Consider the following 27,447-nt stretch of genomic DNA (forward strand, 5'->3'; position numbering starts at 1 on the left):
TATTTGAATATCTTTATGGAAACTGAAAGTCATTAGTACATTCTCAACCAAATTGAATTGTATAGGGTTTATGGGTATACTATAGTTGTCGGTGGAAGATATCATTTTCTGGGTCTTTGCCTTTAACATAAGAAATTTAAGTTGTTTTGCATTGTAATCTTCTTATGAAACAGGAAAAGGAAGAACAACAAAAGCATCCAACCAAAATCATTCAATTTATAGCTGGGGAACTTCCTCGAGCACCAACAGATCTTCATCAATTCAAGATGTAAGTTTCAAAATCATTCAATGTATTTTGATCTATGTTGAATCATATCTAATTCAGATGTTTTCTTTCCAGGAAGTTTCAAAAGTTGAAAAACTTATCAGAGAAAATGAAGACATGGCTGGTAGATACGTCTCTAAAATATTTTGTGGTGAGAGAATAATGGGATTGGTTGTGGGCTACGATAACGAAACTGCTCAATTTAAGGTTTAGTACTTTCAGTCTCATGTGAATATATACTCACACATGTATATATGTATGTATTCATGCATGTATACCAGTTCTTCTGGCTTATGATGGAAATTTGTATGTGGCATCTTAGTTTAGATATTTGATTGAACTTAATAAGCACTAATTGATCTTTTTCATAAGCTTCAATGTCTTATGTAGTGAGAATCTTATTATGAAGTAAATAATTATGCAGATTGTGTATGAAGACAGAAACAACGAAGTAGTTGACAAGGAGACGTTAATAAGAACTTTAGCCCCTCCTGACCTCATTGATAGGCTGTTTCTTTCCCATAGAATGCCAAGGTAAGGAGGTGATTAGGTTTGAGATCGATCTATATTGTTTACTTTGCAACCTATAATTTTTGAAGTTGGAGTTAATTTGTATGCTTTATATGTACTAGTCTGGATGTCAAAGTTTTCTTATTAGCTGTTTACCCTTGCGAACGAGAACTATGTCAATGCTATTATAAGAATCTTTCAAGAGCAACAAAAACTAAATTCACATTTGAAGAACATAGAAGCATGTCTTACCTTACAAAATTGAACAATATTTAATATGCATTGGTATATTTTCAAGTAACAATTGTATTAATTTATGTCCAAAAATTTCTATCTTTAGGTCCTTTTGCTTTGTGTGTCAATGATCAATATTACATAGTTATAACATACACATCTCAGTGACAAGGAGCTAGTCTTAATCTTTAGTTGAACATAATGTTTAAGATTGGTTTTTTCTTCCTTTTTACCATTTTTTTTTTTTTTTTTTTTGGTGTATGTAGCACACTACTAATGCATTGCAGTATCCACTTAGTGCCAGTAATGCTTTTGTTATGCAGTAATACATGTAAACCCTAGAATCTAGGTGCTCTAGTATATCAAGTTTTGCTTGATTGAGATCTTGTATAAGTTGCCAAAATGACGTCTATTTAGTGGTACTTGTCAACAATGACAGCTTAGCATATAGTTACTTCATAAAATGTAATGACATTATTGACTAACACTTGCCCAAGAGTGAATAAAGCAGTTTCCAATATGGCAGGGATCTGCAATGCTAGGATTCTGCTTAAATCATGATACATCATTTTTCCTTTCTGCTTGGAGTTTGATCAATTGCCACTGTATTTCATGTAATATTAGAAGTTTGGTCTAGAGGTGGGGTCTTAGCTGCTCATAAATATATGAAAGATATATGCCCTATTCATAGCTCCAAAAGGCACGATAATATCAGAAGTTCTATTCTTGTCATCAATAGAGAATTTTCTACATATCCATATAGCAAGCTGATTTTGCATGTTCTCACCATCCACCCTTGTTTTATCTTTTCAGATTACTATGTAACTTGCAACAGAAGGTTCTGGACAGTGAGGTGGGTCATGATAACACTTTTTTTTTAATAATCACTGATGTCTTACTAATTTGCTAACATATATGTATATCTGTGTCTATGCAGGCATGCATGCACATGTTTGTGTGTAAGATTCAAATGTATTGTTGAGTTATTTATTTTTAATTAGAATTGATTTTGCAAATTAGGAGCATATATAGATGATATATATTCAAGATACAGTCAATTAAGTTTCCAAAATAAAGGCTGATCATAGGTTTTGACTAGCACATACTAAATGCTTTGTTTCCTCTAGGTCTTTGAGAAGTGCCTTGATGTTTCATTGTGTGGGTTATATGTGTATACACTATCTGCAATGACTTCAAATTTGAAGGGGCATTAGCATAAAACCAATATGAAAGTGTGCCACATGGATAAAGCAATTTTTTCCAGGCACATAATGCCTTGTGTTTCCTCTATTTCCACTGTTATTGGCTCCCAAACTTTTTCTTTCTTTCTGTTTTGTGGACATGTGTGTCTGTTTTGTACTAATTTCCTGGCTAATTTTATATTTTACTAAACGGTTTCTTTTCTCGTTGTCATACTAAAATGGTTTTTTGAATTTTAAATCATCTAAGATTGTTTAAACATATGGGTGTTAAATGATCAACCAGTAAGCATGCAGTGATGCTTTTAAAAAGGATAATTCCCTTGTCAAAAATTCCATTAAACCATGTAATGAATGCTTTAGACCTTCACTCTAAAGAAGTGTGCCATCTGGAATTTACAGGAGGAAGCAGGAAGACTTAAATTTGTGTTCATTGAAAATGATGGTGTTGATGAGCACATGATTTGGTATCTAATTCTCTCTTCCTAAATATCCCTTCAAGGGCTATCTTTCACTTTATAAACATTCATCCAAAAAATTTTTATCATGCATTTTTACATAAGATTATTGTAAGCTTTCAGAAACTGCATAATGACTTAGCTTTGGCAATTCAGGAATAAAATTTCATTAACATGCAATTTGTCCTTTGCTTTAATTATGGTTTTCTCAGGCTGATAGAATTGAAGAACCTATTTTCCAGGCAACTACCAGATGTGCCAAGGGAATACATTGTTCGTCTTGTCCTGGACATGTGAGCATCTCAACAAATTCACAAACTATTATAGAGGAACTGTATGAGCATGCTTCTTATATTAAGCTGTACATCGATCTAAAGATACACTAAAAGGGGCATCATACCGATTCTTGAACTGATCAGTTCATGTTTTGAATGGTTCAACTGTCTAACCCAATTAAGTAGAAGGACTTGATGAAAAATAATAATAAATAAATAAACAAAAACCAGTAGTATGCTCTTGATATATGATACTTTTCTTCTGTATATTGTATGGAGATATTGGCTTTATTGAACCACTTATTGATTCTAGGGGCATGCTCTTTTATATGAACTCTATTATCTATGCTTTCAAGTTCTTTTTTCACTGAACCAAGTACTCTTAAGTGTCTGGGTTGTGTTTCAAGTCTGGTTCAGAACTTGGGCATTTGAATCTGTTTTAATATTCAGTAAATATGAAGTTGGTGAATCTGGCAGGGATAAAACAGCATGCTAACTCATATTAAGGACTAACTTTGGTTTCTGATGCTTCAAATAGTTTGTAACTTTGTATTGCCTGACATCTCTCTTTAGTAATCTAATGCTGTTTCTAATTCTTCCAGAGTATGATCATATATGTTTTTCATCATTGTTACTGTTACAGAAACCATAAATCCATAATGATTATCAGACGGAATCAGGTTGTTGGCGGTATCACATACTGTCCATATTTGAGGTAACGTTTGTTTTCCTGTTATATTGCCATTATCATTTCTTCCTTTGTATATAAGAGTGTTGAATTCTCTCTCTCTCTTTCATCTATTTCTTTTTCTACCCCATTGAAAAACACCAATTCTATTATTCTCTCTCTTTCCCTGCTGCCCCAGGCCTCATATATTTAATGAATGTCTTCTTTCCTATAACGCAAAAAGAAAAGAATGGCTGGATGCCACCTTTTATTGCTTTATGTACTTACATATTCCCTTCCCTGTTAATACACAATTTACAAAAGATAAGCAATGACTTGGTATTGCATAAGACTTATTGAGATCTTAAGAGCCAGGCTTCATCATGTGTTAAGCCATAAGAAACTTCTCTCCACTGACTCTATCCCTTGAATCTTGTAGCCAACGGTTCGTGGAGATAGCCTTTTGTGCAATTATGGCTGATGAGCAAATAAAAGGCTGTGGTGCTAGACTAATGAACCATTTAAAACAACATGCACGCAATATGGATGGGGTGACACATCTTCTAACATGCGCAGATAACAATGCTGTTGATTATTTTATCAAACAGGTGTGTTTATTATTTGACCTGCATATATAGTTTTCATTCCCCTTTTGCTTTTGGACTCTTAATTTCTGTAAAAATCTATAGGTATGACATTAGTTCTCTTTGATTTATGGTTGATTTCTTTCTCTTCATAGAATACCAACAGAGATAATGGACAAATGGACAAAATCTTCTGCCTGCTCCATCTTAAACTTATCCCAGAACTTTAATTGTATCATAATTTCATCCTTTTAGTTGATTACGAGGACTTTAAATTGTTAGAGCATCAGCATCCTTTATATAATTCTACAAGCAGCCATGCTCCAGTAAAATCTCAGTTTTCGGTGGCTCAACATTTTCCTCTTAGTCAGTGGCCTTCATATTCTTCCAAGTTTCATATAGGTTGGATTGTATTTTCTTCTTAATTTCTACATTTTTTTTTTGTTACAGGGTTTTAAAAAGATCACCTTGGAGAAAGAGCGATGGCAAGGGTATGTTTGATACACAACCCTTGTATGATTTAAGACCATTAAAATGATTTTTTTCCAGTGAAAAATCTCATACAACCTTAATCAGTTTCCTAAGCCTTTTTTTAAGCAAGATTTTATGGTGTCACTCTTTAATGATCACCTGTATTACCTAGGCGAGCCCTTTTGTTTGCCACTTAGCCTGTTATTAATTTGATCTCTTTTTTTATTATTCAGCACAGCTACTGAGAGTGGCCCCTTGATTTTCTGAATCTATATCCTATTCTAAGAGAGAACCTATTTGAATGTATTTCATTAGTTATAGTTCCTTACTTAGCACAATGTGTAGACTGTTAATATGAAATTTACAACATTTCAGATATATCAAAGCCTATGATGGAGGAATCCTAATGGAATGTGAACTTCATCCAAAGTTTCCATATTCTTACTTAACGACTATGATTAGCCATCAGAGGCAGGTAAATTGCTCAATTTCCTTTTACAAGTTTCTTTTTCTTTGGGATTTTAACTTCAAACCTCTCACATTTCCACTCCAATTCCTTGCCAATTGAGTCAGACATCGAGGGCATAAATCAATTTAATTTGCGTAGTCAGTGTAGTAGTTTTAAGTTGTAGGCATTGTTCTGCACTTTAACTAGCTGGAGAACCTAGTTTCCCATCAACTTCCTTCCCTACACTATATTAATTTTGTCACTTATTCTTATGAAATTACATTTTAGAAGCTGCATGCTACTTTTTGTTTCCATTCACAGGATGTGTTCGGAAGTCCTTATGTCTTAAATTCTGCTTTTACTTTTTGACACTTCCTTAGCAAAATTATGCTTTAACCTTCAATGATGTTCTTGTTATTTTGTTAATGATAGGCTATCAATGAAAGGATAAGAGAAGTATCCAACTGTGAAATTGTCTACCCTGGCATTGATTTTCAGAAGGTACTTGCCGTCAATTATTCACTATTACCATTTGCAAGCTTCCAGCCGGCCCTTTAGTAAATTCATTCTATATATTGGCAGATTGATCATTTGCACTGATGCTTGAAGGTTATATGAGTATATGTTGTATGACAGTAGTTCCAAATGATTATGATATGTCTGTTCTTGCAGTGCTAGAATGGATTTTATCCCGATGGTTGTGTTCTTTGTTCTTAGAACAGCAACATATCAAAAGGAACAGGCCTTACTGGAAAACAAGGATTAATCATTTTCTTAGATAACATGTTTACTGAAATCCTTCTTCTTTTTTTAACTTCTTTTTCTATTTTATTTTTGTGGCTATTCACTTGTTTATTTTTTTATGGAGAAATGGTTTGAAGAATCTGACTGTTTTGGACTTAAATTATGTTCCTTGTAGACAATAAAAATTAATCTCTTTAAAGATCATGAACCTTTGATAATCAAGACAGCAAAATAAGTGTCCCCATGTTAAAATAAAAGAGAGGCACTGTTCTCAGTCATGTTTGGCACATTGTATCTTCAAAATTAAAGCTCTTTCTTCTATTGACAAATCTCTTATCTTGAATAAAAAACTTTGGTTCTGCTTCCTAGTTAATCAATTTGTATTCTTGACATCCAAACAAATCCGATCTTCCATTTGATGACAATAAACTTTAATTTAAGCATTTGTATTTAACTTTGCATAAAAAGTACAGCATATCTCAGAGTCGGTTTTGCTCTTTTTTTTTTTTTTTCTTTCTTTCTTTTTTAGCTTCAGAATTGGTTCTGACCTAGAACTTATCATTTATTCAGGGAGATGACGGTGTTCCTGCAAGACCCATCAAATTAGAGGATATCCCTGGTTTGAGTAAGTTCCTTAACTTTAACAAGTGCGTCTTTAACCATCTTTTTTCTTGATTCCAGTTGAGTTTATCTGTGTTCATCCTAAGAACTGCATATAAACCCTTTGCTAGATTTGTCATGTCCATTGGCGAGATTTCTGTACTTATTTTTGGTTGAGATGATGTTCGTGTTGTCTATTTTCATTTTTTTAGTACTGAAAACTGGATGGATGCATGTATGTTGATCTAGATATGGTCCATTGGGTAGTTTTGATTTTCTCAGTTACTTAGAACTGAAGGGAAATGCTTTATTGTCATAATGGTCTTCATCTTTTGGAGCAGTAGTTATAAGATCTTCCCCCAGGAGATCATAATTTCTAGCTATATACTGTAACTTATAGTTAATGTTACTACTAATTTTAATTGCTGATTACATACTATTTGACAATTCATGTGTCAAGTTGCTGCTTCAGTTTGTGTTTGTATATTTCTGATGAATTTCTTGGTACTAATCTGAAGTTGGTGATAAATTTGATTATAGAGGAGGCAGGCTGGACCCCTGATCAATATGGCCATTCTCGGTTTAAAACATCGAATGCTTCTGCAGACACTGTATCAAATCAAGAACCCTTAACGACATTCATGCGCTCGCTTTTGAAGGCAAGCTTTTAAAAGCGTTTGTTTAATTCCTAGGCTTAAAATGTGATAGAAACTGTAACAATTATTTTATGTAGTTGACAGTGGGATACTCTAGGGTTTGCTTGTTTGTGTTATATTCACTGGATTCTTAACAAGTGGTTTCTTATATAATTAGCAGCAAATTTATGACCATCCAGATGCTTGGCCTTTCAAGGAACCGGTTGACTCTGATAACGCGCCCGGCTACTATGACATAATCAAAGATCCCATGGGTGAGAACTGCATTATCAATATTAATTCTTCATTCTAACACCACTGCAGCTAGTATCTTGTGCAGTAAAGAAAAACATTACATTTATGCATCATAGTATATGTAATTGCATGATATAACACTTGCACACTCTAATTAACAACAATTCTAGGAAGCTTATGAAAGTTTTAGTCAATGGGTGCAACAATCTGATGAATTATAGATTTTCTGCCAAAACCCTAGCCATGTTTTCTAGAACAGACATGTTGTCAATGAACAATCTTCAGTACTATTACAAAAAATGAAAACAATAATGCTTCCAAAGAGTATCAATGTCCGCGTATATGAAGAGGTGCTTGTAGAAAAATGGTTCAATGTAAGCACTTTTTAGAAGGGCTTAACGGCGCTTGTATACCATGGCACTTCTCGTCATTGCATGGGTTGGAGCTATTTTGGAAAACTCTCATCTGTTGTCATTATAATTGAGTAATTCATGCAAATTAATTTGGCTAGCTCATCAGTATATATATCAAAGTTGTGATACCTTAATGAAAATCATTTATGTGCAGATTTAAAGACGATATCCAAGAGGATAGAGTCTGAGCAATACTATATTACATTGGAGATGTTTCTAGCAGATGTAAGGAGAATGTTTGCCAACGCTCGCACATACAACTCACCTCATACTATATATTATAAATGTGCCACCAGGCAAGTTCTCATACTTCAATTCTTTTTTTTTTTCTCTCTCTCTTTTTTATCTGCATGCATGTTCAGATACGTAGTATATATATATATATCACTGGCTCCTCACTTTGATGGAGAAGTTGCAGGCTGGAATCCTTTTTCTCAGTCAAATTTCAGTCAAGCCTCCAGTACAGCAAAATTCAGCATACTCACTCATAGGAGAATGGATTTGCTTCTAGTTTCAGCAGCTGGAAGGCATTTATGCCAAATCTGTGACCAAAATTATTGCAGTATTATTGTGTTGTGTCATTTAAATCGGCTTTATCATGCTTCATGGATCGTCATATCAGAAAATGTTATGGCACCAAATATCATGCTGAACTCAAACCCTTAAAAGTGTTTGATTATATCTTGATTATCAAATGAAAATATGAAAAAATTATACTTCAAATATACAAAAGGAAAAAAAAAATCAAGGGACTTTTTTTTTTTTAAATGGTGTGACAATTTCTAATTGCATATATGCTTATTTTTTATATAATATTTATAATTTCAAAACAAATGGTTAGATGGAGAAACAACAATTGAATTTTGAATTTTAGTACAAAATGAATTTGGATCAAATTTTGGTAATTTTTCTCCTATGATTTGATAAACCTCAGCTGGCAGCTTGTTTCATCATTCAACTTTCTTATGATGATTAGCATGACCCGAGTTTGAAAGGGGTTTAATTTTTCCAGGAAAAGGAGATCCCATTTGATGGGTCTTATTCAGTTAATGATTTTGTTTAATTTGGTCGTTTAACTTGGTTTTTGCTTAATTATTATCTGGTTGAAAACAATGTAAATTTAAAAATAATCTTTGTTCAATGAACCTAAGCTTGATTTCTCCACTCAAACAACCGTCTTTTTCTAAGTTTTTGACCTTTGGCTTTTGGTGTTTTGTATGTTAGGTCTGATACCACCAACTTAATTCAGGGTGTCACATATTGGATTCTTATAATTAAGCTGAATTGACCGACTTCTAAAGTATTGGAATTTTGAGCCAAAATGGCCTTTTTGGGGGCCAAATAATATCAATTCTAGCCTCTTTTTGAAACTTATGTTCCATCTAACCTCCTTTTGTCCACGTGGATGCCATATTGGTGTTTTTATTATTATTATTTTTAAGTGCCGCCATATTTTCGAAATATGGTTTTAGTTCAGAAATAAATATCACTTTAAAAATGTGGTTTCAATTCAAAAATGAAAACATATTTTCAAAATGCTTTAGTTCAATATATGAAATTGCATTTTGAAAATACACATCTTCACTACAAATTATGAAACCATATTTTGAAATGCAATTTCAATGTTATTTAACAAATTAAATGATGTGGTTCTAACGGGCAACAAAATAGTTAGTTTGAATATAAGTTTGGGATGTTGAAGAGTTATCCATACAGTAGAAAACGACTTATCAAAATTAGTTATAAAACTCTCTCAAGACTCTAGGTTTTCTATCTCTTTATTTCGGGAAGTCTCATTCTCATCATCCTTATCTATTAGTTATCATAAGCTTTTCTTTATTCTTATATGTTATCATAAGGTCTATATATTTTCTAAACCACTCAAATAAATTTTCAACATATCAAGAATTGTATAGTCTTTCAAAGCTTCAAAGTCTCTTATGTCTTAACTTGATATCAAAGAACACATCAATGGTTATTCAAAGTAATCAAGAAGTTCGTACTCTATCTCAACTTTCTCTATTTCAAAACCTTGCTCCACTAATGCTAAAACTACATAGAAATTACAACTACACCTTTTCGCCTTCGTAAGTGTTACCTATAGTCCACGCTCATGAAATGGATATTTATTTGGAATCTAAGTCTACCCATCTCAATATGTAGATCACAACATTCGAGAGGATCGTTGTGAATATCAAGTCAATCCTAGCTTTGTTATCTAGAAAAAAAAGTGATTGGTCCTTAATGAGTTAGCTTATAAATACATTCTTTGAGGCCATATTTGGCATGTGGTGCATTGTGCTAATTCACATGAAGTCTAGAGTACCCTTGAAAAATTATTCACCATACAGTCAAAAGCATGTCAATTAAGAAGGGGTCCATGAGCGTAAATGATTATATTTCAAAGATAAAAGTTGTGGCTAAGAATCTATTTACTACAAGACCAAATTATGTATATTCTTGAAAGAATTAGTTAGGAGTATGATCCTAAGGTCATTAATCTCACCTCTCGATGTGATGAGGTAACTCTGCAAGAAGTCTAATTTATGCTACAAAGTTAGAAGATGAGATTAGAAAAAATAAATTTAGTTGTTGTAGTAGACTTGAACAATCCAACAACCAATTTTGCTACTAACTTCAACAATCAATTCAATCAAGCTCCAAACAACAATTACCATGGCAGAAGTTATAATTGAGGTGTCCATAGAAACTTGAATAGGGTCAATTATGAGGAAGACAAGGTCATGTTGCCTTTCCTTGCTATCATAGGTTTGGCATCTCATTTCAAGGACCTTAGCAACAAAATCAACATGGATAGAACAACCAACAACCAACAACCAACATTCATCACTTCACTAGCAACCATCAATGGTCAAGCTTGGTATATCAATAGTGGGGCCATTAATCACATCAGCTAATCCGAATACACTTTCTCAAAAGATAAGTACAAAGGTAGTGAGAAGCTAGTTGCAGATAATGGTCAAATACTTCACATTTCTCATATTGAAAAGTCCTTAATTAATTCAAATGATGATTTTAAACCATTATTTATGAATCATGTTCTACATATCCCAAACCAAAAATATGTTATGTGTCTCACAGTACATACTAAAAACAATAATGTCATTGTTGAATTTTTACTGAGATTGTTGTTTAACCAAGGACAAAATTACAAAGAGGGTATTGCTATAAGGAAACTTAACAATGGATTGTTCCGGCATGGCCAATGTTCATGCCTCACAACAACACTTTAATCAGTGTTCCCACTTTGCAGATTTTAAGTATAATAATCAATCTTGTGTATTGAATTAGTTAGTAAGTCTAAGAGTCCAACCATGAGTCAATCTTTGAGTCACTTCCAAAATAATCAGTCAGAAATTCAATATTTGGTATAAAAGACTTGATCACCCTTAGAAGGGGCAATTTATGTTGGTGGGTTGTGTTTGTGTCATGTCAAAAACATAAATACTACCTAATTAGTAAATAAATAACTCATCGTGTAATTTATTTAACTCATTTAATAATTAGGGTCCACCAATTTAATAATTAGATTGAATCAGGTATTGTATAATTCTATATGATTAATGTTTCAACCAAACATGTTGATTATTCAAATGACATATCTATTTAAAAAAAATTAAAATAAGTCAAATATCTGCTAACTAGTTTAAAGTTATAATTAATCAAGTTAATCATCAAGATTATTAACCCAAATTATTGTTATCTAGGCTAACCCAAAAACTACCTATTTATTAGATAGGTTATGCAGGTCAACATGAATTTGATCCAAACTCAATTATACTTGATCCAAAGTCGTAAAAAGTGTGTTAAGTTTGAATCATGTTGGTAAATCATATCAAACTTTGTCACCCCTAGTCACTCATGTGTCCTAGTTCTAAAGAATGTTCTAAATACAATTGTTGTCTCAAATAATTTTGAAATTGATTTTTGCATTGCATGTTAGCTTAGAAAGTCTCACCAAATTTCTCTTCAAACCTCAACAAATGTATCATCTTGCCCTTTTGAAGTAGTTCACTCAAACATATGGCGTTCAACACCCATCTACTCAAAGGAAGGACACAAATATTACATGTATTTCATTGATGACTACATAAAATACACTTAGATGTATCCCTACATTTGAAATCAAAAGCCAAAACCATTTTTCAAAATTTTCAAATTTTAGTTGAAAGACACTTTAATAGGAAAATCAAAATACTAAAAACCGATTGGGGCCATAAACAAAATAGTCTTAAACCATTTCTTGATCAAATAAGTATATATAATTCAAACATCCATACCTATTTACACCCTAACAAAATGGTAGGGTAGAAAGGAAACACAAACACATAGTTGAAATGAGCTTAACTTTGTTGGCCAAAGTCGTCATGATCTTATCTTTCTAGTGGGAAACCTTTAGCATAGCAACCTTTCTCATAAATGACCTACCAACTCCTACCTTTGACTATCTTTCTCTAATTGAAGTTGTATTCCATCAAAAACTAGATTTCCAAACTTCCCAAACTTTTAGTTGTGCAAGCTGTCCTCACCTAAGACCACATAATAATAACAAACTGCAATTTAGATCCTCCAAGTGTGTATTTTTGGGTTGTAGTGCTCATCACAATGGTTACAAGTGTTTATACCTCTCTAGAAGAATCTACATTGCTCATAGTGTCTCCTTTAATGAAAATGATTTTCCCTTTTTATTTGATTTTTCATGTTCCAACTCACATCAAGATTATTCTTCCACTAAAACTTCATTTTCTTCTTAGTGGATTCCCAAGTTTAATTGTTCAAGTACAACTGATGTTGGCATGACAGTTTCTGGTGCAATTCGAAGTAAAGAATCCATTGCATTCTTACCAAGCTCTTATGGTTCAGGTCAAAACAACAATCAATTTAACAATTCTAGTCCATCTCTTACCAACAATATTGAAATTCCTTCCATTGATATGTTTGAAGACCTTCCTTTTAATCCTACTGAGCAACATCAAGCCCACATACAAAAACAACCTAAATCATCCATCCTAATACAAGTAGCATTCCTATAAACCTCGTCAAAACTATCAATTCACCCTATGACCACTAGATGCAAATCACGCATTTAAAAGCCCAAGCTCTAACATGCTAACACAAAACCCAAATCATCGTTTGTCTTAATTGAAAACTTAGAACCAATTAGTATTCACCAAGCCCTGCAAAACAAAGGTTGGAAGCAAGCTGTGAATCAGGAATATGAGGCCTTAATGAAATATGACACTTAGATTTTGGTATCATATAAGGCCGACACAAAACTTGTTGATAATAAGTGGGTATTCAAGGTTATGAGAAATTCATATGGTACAATTCAAATATATAAATTCCAATTAGTTGCCAAGGATTTTCAATAAACACCAGGAGTTAACTACTTTGAAATTTTCAAGCCAGTAGTGAAGGCTTCAAAAATCAGGATTGTTTTGACTTTGACAATAACAAACAATTGGGATATACGACAACTTGATGTAAATAATGTTTTTCAAAATAGGGAAGGCTATATCAATTCATTCAAACTAGAATTTGTTTGTAAACTCACAAAGGCTATGGGTTGAAACAGGCACCCTGAGATTAGTTTGACTAGCTTGAGATAGCATTAATATGTCTTGGCTTTGTGAACGCTAAATCAGATGGCTCTTTATTTGTGTTTAGGTCTGGAAAAACAATTCTCATATTGTTGGTATACGTTGATTGAGAATGATCAAGTCAATATGAAAAAAATTATTGAAAACTTGAAGACACATTTCACCTTAAAGAACTTGGGATCACTGAATTATTTACTTGGTTTTGAAGCTCATCAAACAAAGTCTGCAATCTATAAACAAAAATTCACCTTGATGATAGTGATCCATTCAAACAACCAATTCTATACCAGAGCATCATTGGAGCTTTGCAGTGCCTAACTCCAACCAGACCAGACATCATTTGTTGTGTCAATATCTGCAAGACCAACAATTAATCACTGGCAAGCTTGTAAATGTGTACAAAGATACTTAAATGGCACTCTTGGCCATGAGCTTCTCTTCTCACCAATAGTAGAAATGACATTAGAAGGGTATGTTGATGCAAATTGGGTGAGCTCCTAGGATGATAGAAAATCCAAAAAAGTTATTATTGTATTTATCTTGGTGGAAACTTAGTGGCATGGAACTCCCGAAAACAAAAGGTGATATCTTGCTTAATCACCGAATCGAGATCTCATGCCCTTGCTTAAGTTAAAATAGAACTAGTTTCGTTACAATCTCTATTCTCTGAACTTGGAATTGAGATAAATGGGTGCCCTGTAGTCTGGTGTGGCAATACAGAAGCTAAACAACTTGTTTCTAACCCAATCTTCCACTCAAGAACAAAACACATTGAGATTAATGCTCATTATATGAGAGACAAGGTTATTGCCAAAGAGCTAGAGATAAAATATGTACCAAGAGAAGATCAAATTGCTACTATCTTGACAAACCCATTATCCATCTCTCAATTCCACTTTCTCAAAAGCAAGCTTGTTGTTGTTCACTCCCCACATTCTCGCTTGATGGAGCATGTTCAAGAGTCATTCATACATGGAAAATGTCTCATCAGAATTATTACAAGACTATACTACTCTTTCAAATTCTAGGACTCTATCAGAACTCTCTTAAGACTATCCCTTTATTGTGAGCAGTCTCATTCTCATCCTTATCTATTAGCCATCATAGGTTGTCCCTTATTCTTATCTGTTATCATAAGGTCTATATATTCTATAAATCACTCAAGTAAATTCTCAATATATCAAGAATTGCAAAAAGTTTCTCAAAGCTTCAAACTCACATTTCTTAACCTAGGAGAATGGCTTAAAATATTTTTTGTTTTACTCCCAAGACTATTTTGGCCTAAAGTCTATGAGTATTGGCATATTAATTTACCCTTTCTAGTTAAAATATAAGTTTCCATGTTTTAAAAAAAATTTAGGCACCTCATCATATTTGGTGCTTTCACCAACCAACCAAAGTAGAATGTCTCCCCTTCCACAACTCCCTCCACCATCTGTATAACAAGTTGCTAGGCATGCAACAATGTTACGCCCTTCAAAAATGACAATTGAAGGACTGATCCAAAATGGATATATAAGACCAGAGATGGTTAGGCTCGCCTGTTGTAAGTCTCGGGATGATCAATTAAGACCGCGCTTTAGTATGAGTAAAGGTTCTGGAATAAGGGTATCTTTGAGATAAGTGGGTGTGAGATCGATGAATAAGCGCCACAGGATGAGTAAAGGCTCTAGAATGAGTGTTGTGAAAGCCTTTGGATGGTTAATTCCTAGTAAGTATAAATGAGTATGACATCATATGGAGAAGATTAACTTATTCTTATTAATAGTCAATTGATTTTCAAATGAGAAGATCAAATCCTTATGCATAACGTAAGTTTCTCAGCATGATTTCCTTGTTATATTATATATTTATCTTATAAAACTACGGAATGTAGCCCAGTTGAATTTCTCTTTCTGTCGGATTTTCTACACATGGGAAAACCCTATTTCAAGTTACAAGCAAAGAACTCCATAAATATATTTAACAATGCTTTCAAAAATAATTCTCCGAAATCAATATGAGAAAAAAAAAATAGTTTCAAGTTGTTTTTAAGAACAAAATTCAATTCAAAAACTCAAGGATGAAAAAAAAAATATATATATATATATATATATATATATTAATTTATTTTCTATTAAGAGCTCATTTGGTAGTAGTGATAGTAAAAAATTCTTTTAATACTTTCTAATACTCGAAAAAAATTTATCATTTAAACATTAAAAAATATAAAAACACTTTCTAAAATCACTCTTAAACCCACTTTAAGACTTTATATACTTGTATAATAAAAGTTCTTAACTATTTTTATTACACTGTATAAATAAATAAACTCATAAAAACACTTTAAATTTGTTTTAAAAATTCATCTTCCTTTTAAAACAAATTCTCCAAAGGAAAAGAAAAAATTATTTCGAAACTTATCAAATATATTTTAAGTTAGGATAATTAAATTACGTTGTTAATAACAAAAAAATATTTTCAAGAATAGATTCCAAAAGTCATATTCTTCCCCTGGCCTTTCAAGATATTGCCATATAATTGTTGAGGCCGAGACAAGTTAATAGCAAAGGAGAGAATAATGGAATATCTTTAACCAAATAATTTTTCAACGTCTAGAAAGAAAGTCAGCTTTGTGTTTGGAAGACATTGAAAGTAGTTTTCTATTCTTTAAAAGTAATTCAAAAAGCATGACAAACTTTTGATTAAAAAGTTTTCTAAAACCACACTGTAATTGATTCTAAAATCAGTCATAATAGGCTACAGATGAAATGTACTAGAGTTTCCTCAAAATGATTAAACAATTTATGTTCAAACATTGCCTTTTTTATTTTTAATGACAAGGAAACTGTTTATCTGATAACAGAACCAGAACCAGCACACTCAAAAGTCCCTACCAACGCAGAAATTAGAAGTCATGAGTACAGTGAAGGACTCATGATCAAAATTCATCATAAGATATATTTGTAGCAGGCTGATCAGCCATTTAAGCCCCTAAACCCCAGAATAAAAGAGGGGAGAGACCAGCACCTACCAGATTTTAGTTCTGGTTTTTAATGTTTGTAGTTACATGGGAAGGCACCGAGTCCCAACCAGGCATCACGCCACATGGATTAGCACCCACACAAACTCTTGAAACGTTCTGCATTGGCGATGTTTGAGGCATGTTCTTTGGCCCAGCGCCATTCAGTAGGCTTTCAGTGGGGAGGGGAGGGCAATTGGTAGGGAAGCCATTGTTCAACCTCTGGTCATGTGGAGGAGCAATCAGATTGTTAGGAACCGGTGGGTGGATGAAGTGGTTGGAGTCGCGTTGGACAGGCACAGCAGCATCTGCAGATGTGTTGGAAGATGTGCTGTTCACAAATGGCATGCCCATGCTCGGGATATCCGGTATAGCAGGAAGCAGAGAGGTCAACCCTGTGACTCGCTTAACTGCATCCTCAGCCATCCTCACCTAGAAATTGTATTAATGAAATATTCACCTCGGCAAATCAATAGCAAATTATGGCAGTATAAATCCAAAGTTCAATGACCATTTGTATTCCAGAGCCGTCAGTCACCAAAAATGCCAGTACTTGATCTGAGGATTTATGTCCATATCATGAATAGAGAACAATTTGTACACAATGGAACAGTCATAAAGAAATTAAGTGTAGAATAAAGAAAGCACTTGACCAGCAGCTGCATACTTGCTTGGTCACACAATGCATTCTGCAATTAATGGAAGAGACACTCCAATTCCAATAGACAGAGAAACAACCAAAGAGAAAGAGAAGGAAAGAAAGAAAGAAGAGTGGACATCAGGGTAGAATAAAGAAAAGTACACACACTGGTACACAGATGGGGGACCAAAATAGCAAATAGCAGACTTGTTTGGACAAATTATGCATTCTGCAATTCATGGAAGAGATCCTCCTCCAACTCCAATACACACAAGAAGAAGAAGGAGAGAAAAACTGAGATCTCAGATACACCTACTATGGTTGAACCAAAGCCCATCTAGCATAGTTAACAGAAATGAGACCCAAGAAGAAGAAGAAGAAGAACAGGAGGAAAACTGAGATTTAAATAGAACTACTAGTATAGAACTAAGGCCCATTTAGCATAGTAATCAGAAATGAGGATGAGGAAGAGAAAATGATAATGAGGATGAGGAAGAGAACTGAGATCTCAGATACTTTTTTCTTTTATAGGCGAAAGAGATAATATATTAAAGGCGCCTGAAAAAGAAAGCACCAAAGTTCACACGATGTACACAAGAATCATCATCAGCCAAGCAAAAAGGAAAAGAAAAACAAAAAACAACCCCATCTGCCTACTTTGAATCCAACCAATCTATAAAGCCTATCATGGTCAAGAAATAGTTTTTGTACTTCGAATGACCTATTTTTTTCTATCCTTGACATCTAGAAAATACACAAGGGATTGACCCTCCAAGCCTTCTTTTACTTTTTCCCCACAAAAGAATCATATCAACTCAATGGGTTTCTTTTAACTAAAGAGTGCATTACCCAAGTCACTCCAGAAAAGAGAAAAAATTAGATGCCACAATTCTTGCTTTAGAGCAGTGCAAGAGCATATGAACAGTTGACTCCTCTTCCCCTTTACACATATAACATTGGTTCAGAAAAATTCATTCCCTCCTTTTGAGTTGATCAAGCATTAAAACCCTTCCCTATACAAGCTTCCTAAGCAAAGAAACTCATCTTTGCAGGAATCCAAAGGTTCCACACTATTTTTGCAGGGAAAGACTCACTTCTTCCCCAAATTAATGAAGAGTAGTAGGATTTGACAAAGAATTTGCCACAATTCCCTTCCTTCCCAATCTATCTTTCCTCATCCACACTAATTGAGGCCGATTGCAGTCTTTTAAAAAAGGTCTTCATTCCTTCCAATTCTCAATCATGTAACTGTTTGTGAAACTAGAGACTCCACCGACCCCCTTCTCTAACTTGCTCCCACATCTCTACTACCGATGCATCTTCATCAACAACTATAGAGAATACCACCTAAAAGGATTCTTCCAAAGAGCTTTCCCCATATCAACTATCTTTCCAAAATTTTACCCTCCTTCCATTACCCACTATGACATGAGATCTACTTCTAAAGATCTAATACTCATTTCTAATAGCCTTCTGCAACCCCACCCAATACCTATCTATCACAACCCTTGAATGCCATCCCTTTTCATTGGCGTTAAATTTTCTAGCTATGACATGTTTCCAAAATGATTCTCTCTCCAAACCAAAACCTCTAGCCCCATTTGCTAAGGAGAGTCTTGTTAGAGTGTAAAGACTAATAATACCAAGACCTCCATTCTTTTTATCCAATTGAACTATTGACCAACTAGTCAAATGAGGCTTTTTCTCAACCCTCCCCATCCCCAAAGGAACTCCATTTGAATTTGTTCCAGCCTTAAGCTCGCCCTCCTCAAAATGTCAAAGAGAGACATAAAATAAATGGGAAGAGTTGGTTATCAAAAAATAAATGGGAGGAGTTGACAACTCTTGATCAAAGCAAGTCTCCCTCCTTTTAGAAAGGCATTGTCTCTTCCATAAAGCAAGCCTTCTCTAAAATTTCTCCTCCACCACATGCCACACTCACATTGATTTGTAAAGAGTTCCCAAAGGGAAAACCGAAGTATGTAGTGGGTAGGATTCCAATCTTGCAAACTAACACAAAAGAAAGACCCTCCATAGTTAGAACTTACACTATCGAAATTAGTTCATTTTTCTCCATATTAATTTTTAAGCCCGATATAACCTCATACCACATGAATGTCCAGCATGGGTACTCTAATTACTCTTGATTAGCATTGCAAAAAATTAGGGTGTCATCAGCAAACAACAAATGAGACACTTCCATATCCCCACCTCTTCTGCCTACACTAAAGCCCAAGATGAAGTCCCCTTCCCTTGCCTTCCTTAAAATCCTACTAACTGCCTCCATTGCCAAGATGAATAGGTAAGGGTCCCCTTACCTAAGCTTTAGAAAAAAATCAAACAGGATTTCGTTAACTAGAACATAGAATTTCGTCATAGAAATGCGTCATTTGATCCATCTTACTCATTTTTACCAAACCTCATTTTTATTCAAAACCACAACCAAAAAGTCTCGATTGACATGATCAAATGCCTTCTCAATATCTAACTTGCATATAATTATAACCCCACTAGTGATACTCTTTAGCCTTAAATCTGATCTCTCATTCGCTATGAGGACTACATCCAATATCTATCTACCCTTCATAAAGGCACCACTCATAAGCTGAAACCACTTTACCCACCACATTCTTAAGCCTATAAGTCAAGACTTTAGTTAGGAGCTTGTATAACCCTCCAACTAAGCGAATGGATTCGAAACCTTTTAAGTCCACGACTCCACTTTTATTTGGAATCAAAAGTAAGAAATTGACATTTAGGTTTCTCTCAAAAGAGCCATTATCCAAAAAACTCCCTGAAGAAGACCATTATCTTCGGTTTTACAAAGTCTCAGCTCATTTATCAAAATGCCATAGTGAAATGATGTAGCCTTAGAGCTTTATCCTCACTCAAACTAAACAAGACTACAAAAACTTCCTCCTCAAAAAAAAGAACCTCCAATTTCCTTGATACATCACTTCTCAATGCTTCAAAGGACATCTTGTTGATGTTAGGTCTCCAATCCTTGGACACCCCCACTTTGCATCTACTTCCTCGGACAACCATTCACCATTCAATCTAACTTTGGTTAACAAGTTTCTTCTTCTTCACGCATTGGCTATTTTTGTGAAAGAATTTAGTGTTTTTATTCCCATCTTTCCACATAGTTTCTTCCAATAAAGCCCACCTATTAAACTCAACCATCGCTAATCTTCTGGCCTCAAAATCTTCAGTAGAAAGGGTGTTGCTTCTCTCTCCGTAGAATCCCAAAAGCCAATCTTATTAAGGGCTTCAAATTTTGTATTTATGACATTCTCAAAGACCTTAGTGTCCATTTAGAATGACTTCCTATTCTTTGTTTTTAAAATAAAAAACTTCTATATAAAAGTACAACAACTTGTACAAAAAGTGTAAATTTACCTTGTGTCTTCAAAAACCACTTTAAGAAATTTTAGAACTTGAAATTTTAAAAACTTTTTGATACCTCAATTTTTTTAAATAGTTTTTAAAATCATTACTTTTTCAATGTAATTTTTTAAGAATTTTTGTGTCTTATTTATATAAAAATTACAATTGTTTTATGATTTTAAAAACAAAAAACAAGAAGTGTATCCAAACAGACACTTAGTATTCCACTTTTTTAGATCTTGTTTAAGGGCCTTTAGCTTTGTTGCCAACATATGACTATAAGAGCCACTCACGTTATAACCCAACCACGAACTCCTCGTTGGATCTTTGAAACCTTCCACTCTAAGCCACATATTTTCCAAATGAGAAGGAATTTTGTTGTTTCTCATCCCACCTCCATTTAGAACAATGGGGTAGTGATCTAAGATCGGTTTAGGTAAGATACTTTGAGCTAGGCCAAAAAAAGTCTCATCCCAATCATCTAACACTAGGAACCGATGTAACCTCGAAGTAGACTAAGAATTCACTCCAAGTGAATGGCCCTTAAGCTAATGGAAGATCCCTCAAGTTCAACTCTTTTATGATCTCTAAAAATCGTCTCATTTTAGAGATAGACACTTTTTCCTAGAAACTGACTATGTTAAAATCCCCTCCTAAGCACCAAGGGTCATCTCAAATCAAGAGCACAAGCAACCAAAAGAAGAAAAAGAAGAATCTAATACACACAAACCACCACAAAGAACCAAGGCCCTCACAAACTATGAAGGATAGCATAGTTATCAAAAATGAGACCCTCACAAACTAAAGTAGCTATCTAACAATCTGTTAACCAGGTGCTCACTAAATAAATTTTAAAAGACTCAATTTCTTCACCTATAGAATGCAAGATCTCAGGTACTTCTACACCTTTAGAACCAAGGCTCACCTAGCATACTTATCAAAAGCAAAGCAACTATCTAACCATTAGCCAGATGCCCCCTAAAAAAATTTCAAATGACTCAATTTCATTCTTCATGGCATTAGAAATGAAATCATTCATTGCATGACTAGGATCAATTTTTAAGATTTCACGAAATGATATTTTTCCATCTTGTAAAATCATTTTTCATGACTGATGGACTCCATGGATGAATTCAACTTCCGTCGAGAATTCGAACATGTACATGTGTTTTTACATTTCTAATATAGAAAATTGGACTTCGCTTGCTTTGTGATCAAATATCATCTCCTTCACCTTTATTTAGAAAGAAACAAAAACAATTTTTAAATTTCAAGAGTACCCATATATTCACCAATGTGATAAATAGAAATTTAGACAATCTGCACTAAAGGGCAGCTTACCTTTGTTCTCAATGTCTCAACATCAGCTTTTAAAACTCTGTTGTCAACAGCAGCTTCATTGAACTTTTGATTAACGTCTGTGAGACGCTTCAATAATGAAGAGTTTTCAACCCCTAATTGTGAAACCTGTGAAACTCATACACATTATCTCAAGACATACTTGAAGAATGAGCAAGAAAGAAGATAATTAAGGGGCTTGTGCTTTAAGGAAAAGCATGATGAAAACCTGTGTTTCAAGTTCACTCAAATGTTCTTGCTTTCTTCTTCTGGAGCGTCTAGCTGACTCTCGATTAGATAGCATCCTGAGTTAAATAAACGTATTTGTGAAGGATCTATTACTTACCAATTCATGTGTAGAGCCAAAAAAAGTGTGAATTATGCATGTTACCAATAACATTTATTAAACAAAGGAAGGAGATTTAGCGAATAAAAACAACATCACCATTTAAGAGGTAACCATAGAAACAATGGAGTCCACTATTTCCTTATCCATTTAATTTAAAATTTATAGAGAAGGTCTACTATTCGAGTTCATATAGCCCCTATAAGCCCTATAAAATTTTTAAAAATGGACAGAAAAATAAAAACATTGCAATGGGTCCAATCGGTATTTTTTTCAGTCTCAAATAAAAACAAAACAACTTTTCTTCATCAAATTTTCTAGGTAAATGACATGAATTTTCCTGTCCACAATTGGAGAGTCGATGATACTTCCTTTCTTCAGCTTTGGTACACCTACCTAATCTAGGGGAGTTTTTGGAGAGAAAACCATGACATGAACCCAGTTAAGAATTAAAAACTACAACCCAAATCAAACATAATAGTAAGTCACATGGATCTAGGAACAACTTGTAGACAAACCAGGGTTTGCAAAACTAAAAACTTTGGTAAGTTATACTGTAAATTATAAACATTGTCAACATTGCTAAATGGTTTTTTTTTTTGTCTTGCTATACCTTACCTAGCGCAAAAAATAAATAAATGATAAAGTAGTCTTCTCTTTGCATATCCAATCATACAACCTCCTAGGTCTCTATTCTAACAAAAATAATACACACACATGCATCTGAAGCACCTAATGAACTCTCACTCAAAATTATGTTAAGAAGAAAGAAACTGGATCTTGAGCTTTGTCCCTTCCTCTCTTTCATACATCCCTCTTCCCACTTCTTCCCTTAATAAAAGACTAAACTAATATTAGAGCCATATTATTGCTTTTTGTCCCTCACTCTTTTCTTTCTAGAGTCTAACCTTTCTTTCTCTTCACTAACAGCCCAGGCAGTCATGCAATCATTCCTCAACTGCATTCTTAAATTAAATCTCATAAATTAAACAATTCAACAGGTACAAACATACCATGTAACTCCCTAACCCACATAAGTATTATTTTTATTGAGAGCTTTTTTTTTCAATAAGGTTGTTTAACAGGCTTTCCACACTGGGATTTTTAGAAATTTTATATAGATTTGTCCCATGGTTTCTGGAGCCAACCCACAGTACCCCCTCAACTAACAAGAGCACTAGCAACACAAGCAGAAAGCCAATGTTACCTCCTAGCACGCTTTTCATCAGCAGGATCCATATTATCAGTGGTGTCAGTTTCTCCTTCAAGCTCATCATCATCCGATAGTTCTCTTGATGATCCACTGGTTGTTGTTATAACCTGCGCCCCTGGTTTATTCTGAGAGGTAGCTGAGGCTGGAACGCCAAGTGACCCACCTTCAACCTTATCTTGTGTGATGGGGAATACATGTCCAGGGTCTACAGTGGCTAAAAGTAGAAAATGGCATTGAATGAAAGAGAATAGAACTACTGATGAAAATTGGAAAGGAAAATTCCATGAATGAAGAAAGATAAAGCAGGTTAAGCTATACAACGTTCAATTGATAATTGACCAGAAACTTAAAGTTGGAGAAAAGAGGAACAGAAAAGAAAAGAAATTGTCACCAGCATTTGATATACATATATAACTAAATAGAAACCTCAAACACTTCATTTGTTTGTTCATAAACAGAACCTGTTCTACATTTAGTAATACAAATGGAGAGAGCATCTTCATGGTATATTGAAATATGACAACTCAAAGGAAGCCAAATGATTATTGCAATCATTGCATGAGAACAAGAAGAATGTCGGAGTATATAGATAGAAAGTTTCCTATAATGCAATTTCTTATCAAAAAAAATTATTAGAAAAATATCAAACAGAAAGGAGAGCTATCCAGCTATATATGATGCATACAAGAAGTGTCTAATGGCAAAGAAGGGCAAAAAAGAAAAGAAAAAGAAAAAGAAAAGAAGAGAGAAATTAAAAGGACATCCCCTAACCAGATCCATCAGTGAAATTCAGGAGAGTAATACCATAACAGCCCAAAACCACTTGGAAGCAGTTGTTCTTAACCATCCAACCAAGCACTTATCCAATAACTACAGGTGACTACTAAGAATTTACAACATTTTCACATCAACCATTACCCCCAAACTTGACATGCTCAACAATTTTACAAATAAAAATATATCAAACTGGAAAAACTGCAAATGGTTTTAAATTAAGATGATTGACTTGTTTTGGAGGTTGAGAATGATTTCTATGGGCAAAAACTGCAAATGGTTTTAAAGTAAGATGATTTGACTTGTTTTGAAGGTTGAGAATGATTTCTATGGGCACAACAAGCTCTTAGCCACCATCTCTAGATTCTCAAATGTCTCTGTTATAGGCTTCTGTTATGCCATTAATTACCTCATTTCAAACCACACGTTGATTGCCTACCTTTTCAATAGCAGTAACAACAACAACAACATTTAAAAAGAAAAATGCATTACAGCCAATGTTCAAGGAACTTGGCATCCACAGCCAAGCTATTCTGAAAGCTACAAATTCCAGTTAATAGCATTAACACAAGCACAGGATTGTAAACCATGCAAGAGAAATATCTCCCTATTTTATATTGGAAGCCCAGTAACTTTTGAGGTTGTAATAATTATAAAATTATTTCCCTGCCCATCTAAGTTATGATTCAAACAAAAAAGACCCTCATGACTTGAGGTGGTGTATCGGGAGTGCAAGTAAGAACAGAGAGAAATGAATAGGAATGCTCTATACACAACACTCATTAAAAAAATTAAAAGGAATTGAAACTGTCTCTCACCCCCTCCAACAACCCCAAAAGATTAAAAGAGAAATTTTTACATGCCAAATTTGACCATAGAGGAATGTTACCAACATGACAATATGGTTGTATTTCATGCTCCCCAATTCTCTGGAATGTCCAAACAACAAAGGCATGTCAATTAAGCCTCAAACTAATTGCTTGCTACACCATCCTACAGAACTAAGTCCTGGGATCATTTTTGCCTTCAGGGGGAAGACTCAATCACGTTGTCCAACAATTTTCCAAAATAAGTGTTTACTGTCTATGATTCATAAAATCTATGTTGCCAACAACAAAAAGATAACTGTGAATTTATGAATAACTTTGCCAAAACTACGCACGTTTTTTACTCAACCACACAGAATCACAAAGCTACCATAGCTGTCCTCATTCTTAATTCATGGAAAACTAGTATCCACATAATTCAAGAAAATCCAAAGCAAATCATTTATCTCATGATGTGTAAACTCTCCATCAATAAATCAGAAATTGACAATCAATTAGCTGAATTACCAACAGCTTGAGACCCCAGTTGAGAAGGCTTTGATTGAGTTTGCATTGAAAATGCAGATTCCTGAGGCTTTACAGCAGATTCCTGAGGCTTTACGCCAGATTCCTACACATTTATCAAAATTTTCGATCAAAATCCGTCAATTTTCTTTCCACTAGTTACGATTCTTTCGATGGAATATAATTACAGGAAACATTTTCCCCCCAAATGTCCATTAATTCATCAGGTATCCTAAATTTCCTCCCCAAAAAATTTCCCTATTTCATTTTCCGAGACACTCATACCTGGAAATTTTCCATCGAAACAAAACGGAGCCTAAGCAACACATTCAATAATATAGCTAGAAAAAACTACCCGAGAGAGAGCAACAGCAGCGCACGCCAGATCGAGACGTTTTCTGAGAAACGCCTGATGATCAACGGGATTCTCCGGAGGCTGATCCAACGGCGGAGAACGAACCTTGATCTCCACGACTTCATCGTCTTCACCTCGCGGCCTCGACTTCGACGACGATGATTGAGCGGCGGCGGCGGCGGCGGCGGCGGCATAAGGCGCTGTGACGTCAGCATAGGGGGCCGGACACTGAGACACCGCAGATACCGGGCAAGAAGTAGAAGAAGCAGGAGAAGAAGAAGAAGCTTCTAGAAGAAACTTCTCCAACATCCACTCCGATGATATCCTACTCATTCCCGCCGACGACCCCGCAGTCACCGCCGTCCACATCGCTTCCAGATCGTCCGACGAAAACACAGACTCCATTCTCTCTTTCTCTCTCTCTCTGCTTTCTCTCTCCACTTTCTCCACTTTGATTGCTTCTGCCCGGATTTAATATGAACCATTTTCACACGTGGTTAAGGCCTATTGTACGAAATGGGGCCCACCAGATTCCTGGTCTTTTTATCTTATTTTTATTTATTTCAATATTGGTTTTTTTTTTTGGTAATATGTGATTTAATTTTGGACACTTGAAAACAATTGGGAACTTACTATAAGAGACTCAATAATTTCTAAAATTTATTTTTAATCCATTAATTTTTAACAACGAATTACGTTATTCCCTTATATTGATTTATTAAATAATTTATTTTAAAATTCAATGAGATTTGTTAAAATAATAAAATTTAATTTAATACAAGAATATAATAAAGAAAATGTGATTAGGACATAAAAGGGTTCGAAACTTACCATAACTCTTTTATTTTTTATTATTTTTTAAATCCGTAATGGTTAAGAAAACGTTCAGAATCTATCCTTACCAAAAAAAGGGATATGCATGAAAATAATTAATTAATCATTAAAAAAGTAAAGAAAAAGTTAATTCAATGGTTTAGAAAGTGTCACGTCACCTTTATAAATAAAGTGCTTAAAGCTTTTAAAGTGCTTTGGCAACTCTCTCCAATAAATAAAAAACAATAACAAAGCATTAAAAGTAGTTTTTGGAGGGAAGACCGATGCCAAATGATGGCACCGTCCCAAAATAAAGTCCCTTGATTTTTTATTAAAAGTTCTAAAATATCAAATTTTTATTTATCAAACTTTTAATTCAAATTATTTAAAATATGCAATGAAATTGAAATTGAAAGTATATATATATATATATATATATATATATGATAACGTACTCCATATCAAGGAAAGGGACCTTATAATTTGTAATACCTTTTAATTGTTTGACATGTGTCATATTAAAAAGGTAAAAGTCAAATAGGGAGTAGGCTGTTCAAAATCGATCATAATTGGTATGGGATAGTATGAGACACTTAATAATTGGTATCATTAAACTTACTAAATAGATCAATCACATTATAAAATCCTTAATCTTATTATTTGTCATGTCCTTTCACATCGATATTATATGTTCACATATTTATTTTACACTTATGTTTGATTTGATGATCATAGAATCGATTTATCTCTCACTCTATTGGTCATCTTCCATATTATCGAGAAATATTGTACTATCAAAACTATAATTAAAAGCTTCTGTATTTTATAAGAGTTTTATTAATTTATGGGTTTATTTTATTTTTTTACTTA

General features: G+C 34.0%; 2 protein-coding genes across 3 annotated transcripts; one reads left to right on the forward strand and one right to left on the reverse strand.

The window, feature by feature from the left end:
* The first annotated feature begins 382 nt into the window (after positions 1-382).
* Positions 383-8,249, forward strand: LOC117918257 (histone acetyltransferase GCN5-like). Its single transcript, XM_034834763.1, has 15 exons — positions 383-472; positions 690-799; positions 1,823-1,862; positions 2,611-2,675; positions 2,879-2,959; positions 3,585-3,656; positions 4,048-4,216; positions 4,643-4,683; positions 5,039-5,138; positions 5,544-5,612; positions 6,426-6,480; positions 6,996-7,114; positions 7,272-7,365; positions 7,913-8,054; positions 8,177-8,249. Exons 1-15 carry the CDS (start codon positions 383-385, stop codon positions 8,247-8,249), a joined length of 1,320 nt encoding a protein of 439 aa, XP_034690654.1.
* A 7,913-nt stretch (positions 8,250-16,162) lies between these two features.
* LOC117918269 (light-inducible protein CPRF2-like) lies at positions 16,163-26,212 on the reverse strand. Of its 2 annotated transcripts, none has more exons than XM_034834777.1 (6): positions 25,765-26,210; positions 25,413-25,515; positions 23,299-23,518; positions 21,975-22,050; positions 21,749-21,874; positions 16,163-16,812 (listed from the first exon to the last, which is right to left on the reverse strand). In XM_034834777.1, exons 1-6 carry the CDS (start codon positions 26,167-26,169, stop codon positions 16,399-16,401), a joined length of 1,344 nt encoding a protein of 447 aa, XP_034690668.1. In that variant the 5' UTR covers positions 26,170-26,210; the 3' UTR covers positions 16,163-16,398. The 2 variants fall into 2 exon arrangements, with proteins under 2 accessions (XP_034690668.1, XP_034690669.1); XM_034834778.1 differs by lacking the exon at positions 16,163-16,812 and adding an exon at positions 20,555-21,641 and having other exon boundaries at positions 25,765-26,212.
* Positions 26,213-27,447: the final 1,235 nt, after the last annotated feature.

This window comes from Vitis riparia, chromosome 7, assembly GCF_004353265.1.
Source record: "Vitis riparia cultivar Riparia Gloire de Montpellier isolate 1030 chromosome 7, EGFV_Vit.rip_1.0, whole genome shotgun sequence".
Classification (NCBI taxonomy): domain Eukaryota; kingdom Viridiplantae; phylum Streptophyta; class Magnoliopsida; order Vitales; family Vitaceae; genus Vitis; species Vitis riparia.

Coding starts and splice junctions, on each gene's coding strand:
- LOC117918257 (XM_034834763.1), top strand. CDS start 383: ATGGCTGGTAGATACGTCTCTAAAATATTTTGTGGTGAGAGAATAATG. Junction 473..689: donor ACGAAACTGCTCAATTTAAG/GTTTAGTACTTT, acceptor ATAATTATGCAG/ATTGTGTATGAAGACAGAAA. Junction 5,613..6,425: donor CTGGCATTGATTTTCAGAAG/GTACTTGCCGTC, acceptor TCATTTATTCAG/GGAGATGACGGTGTTCCTGC.
- LOC117918269 (XM_034834777.1), bottom strand. CDS start 26,169: ATGGAGTCTGTGTTTTCGTCGGACGATCTGGAAGCGATGTGGACGGCG. Junction 23,519..25,412: donor ACTGGGGTCTCAAGCTGTTG/GTAATTCAGCTA, acceptor TTCTACTTTTAG/CCACTGTAGACCCTGGACAT. Junction 21,875..21,974: donor TGAGTGAACTTGAAACACAG/GTTTTCATCATG, acceptor TGAGTTTCACAG/GTTTCACAATTAGGGGTTGA.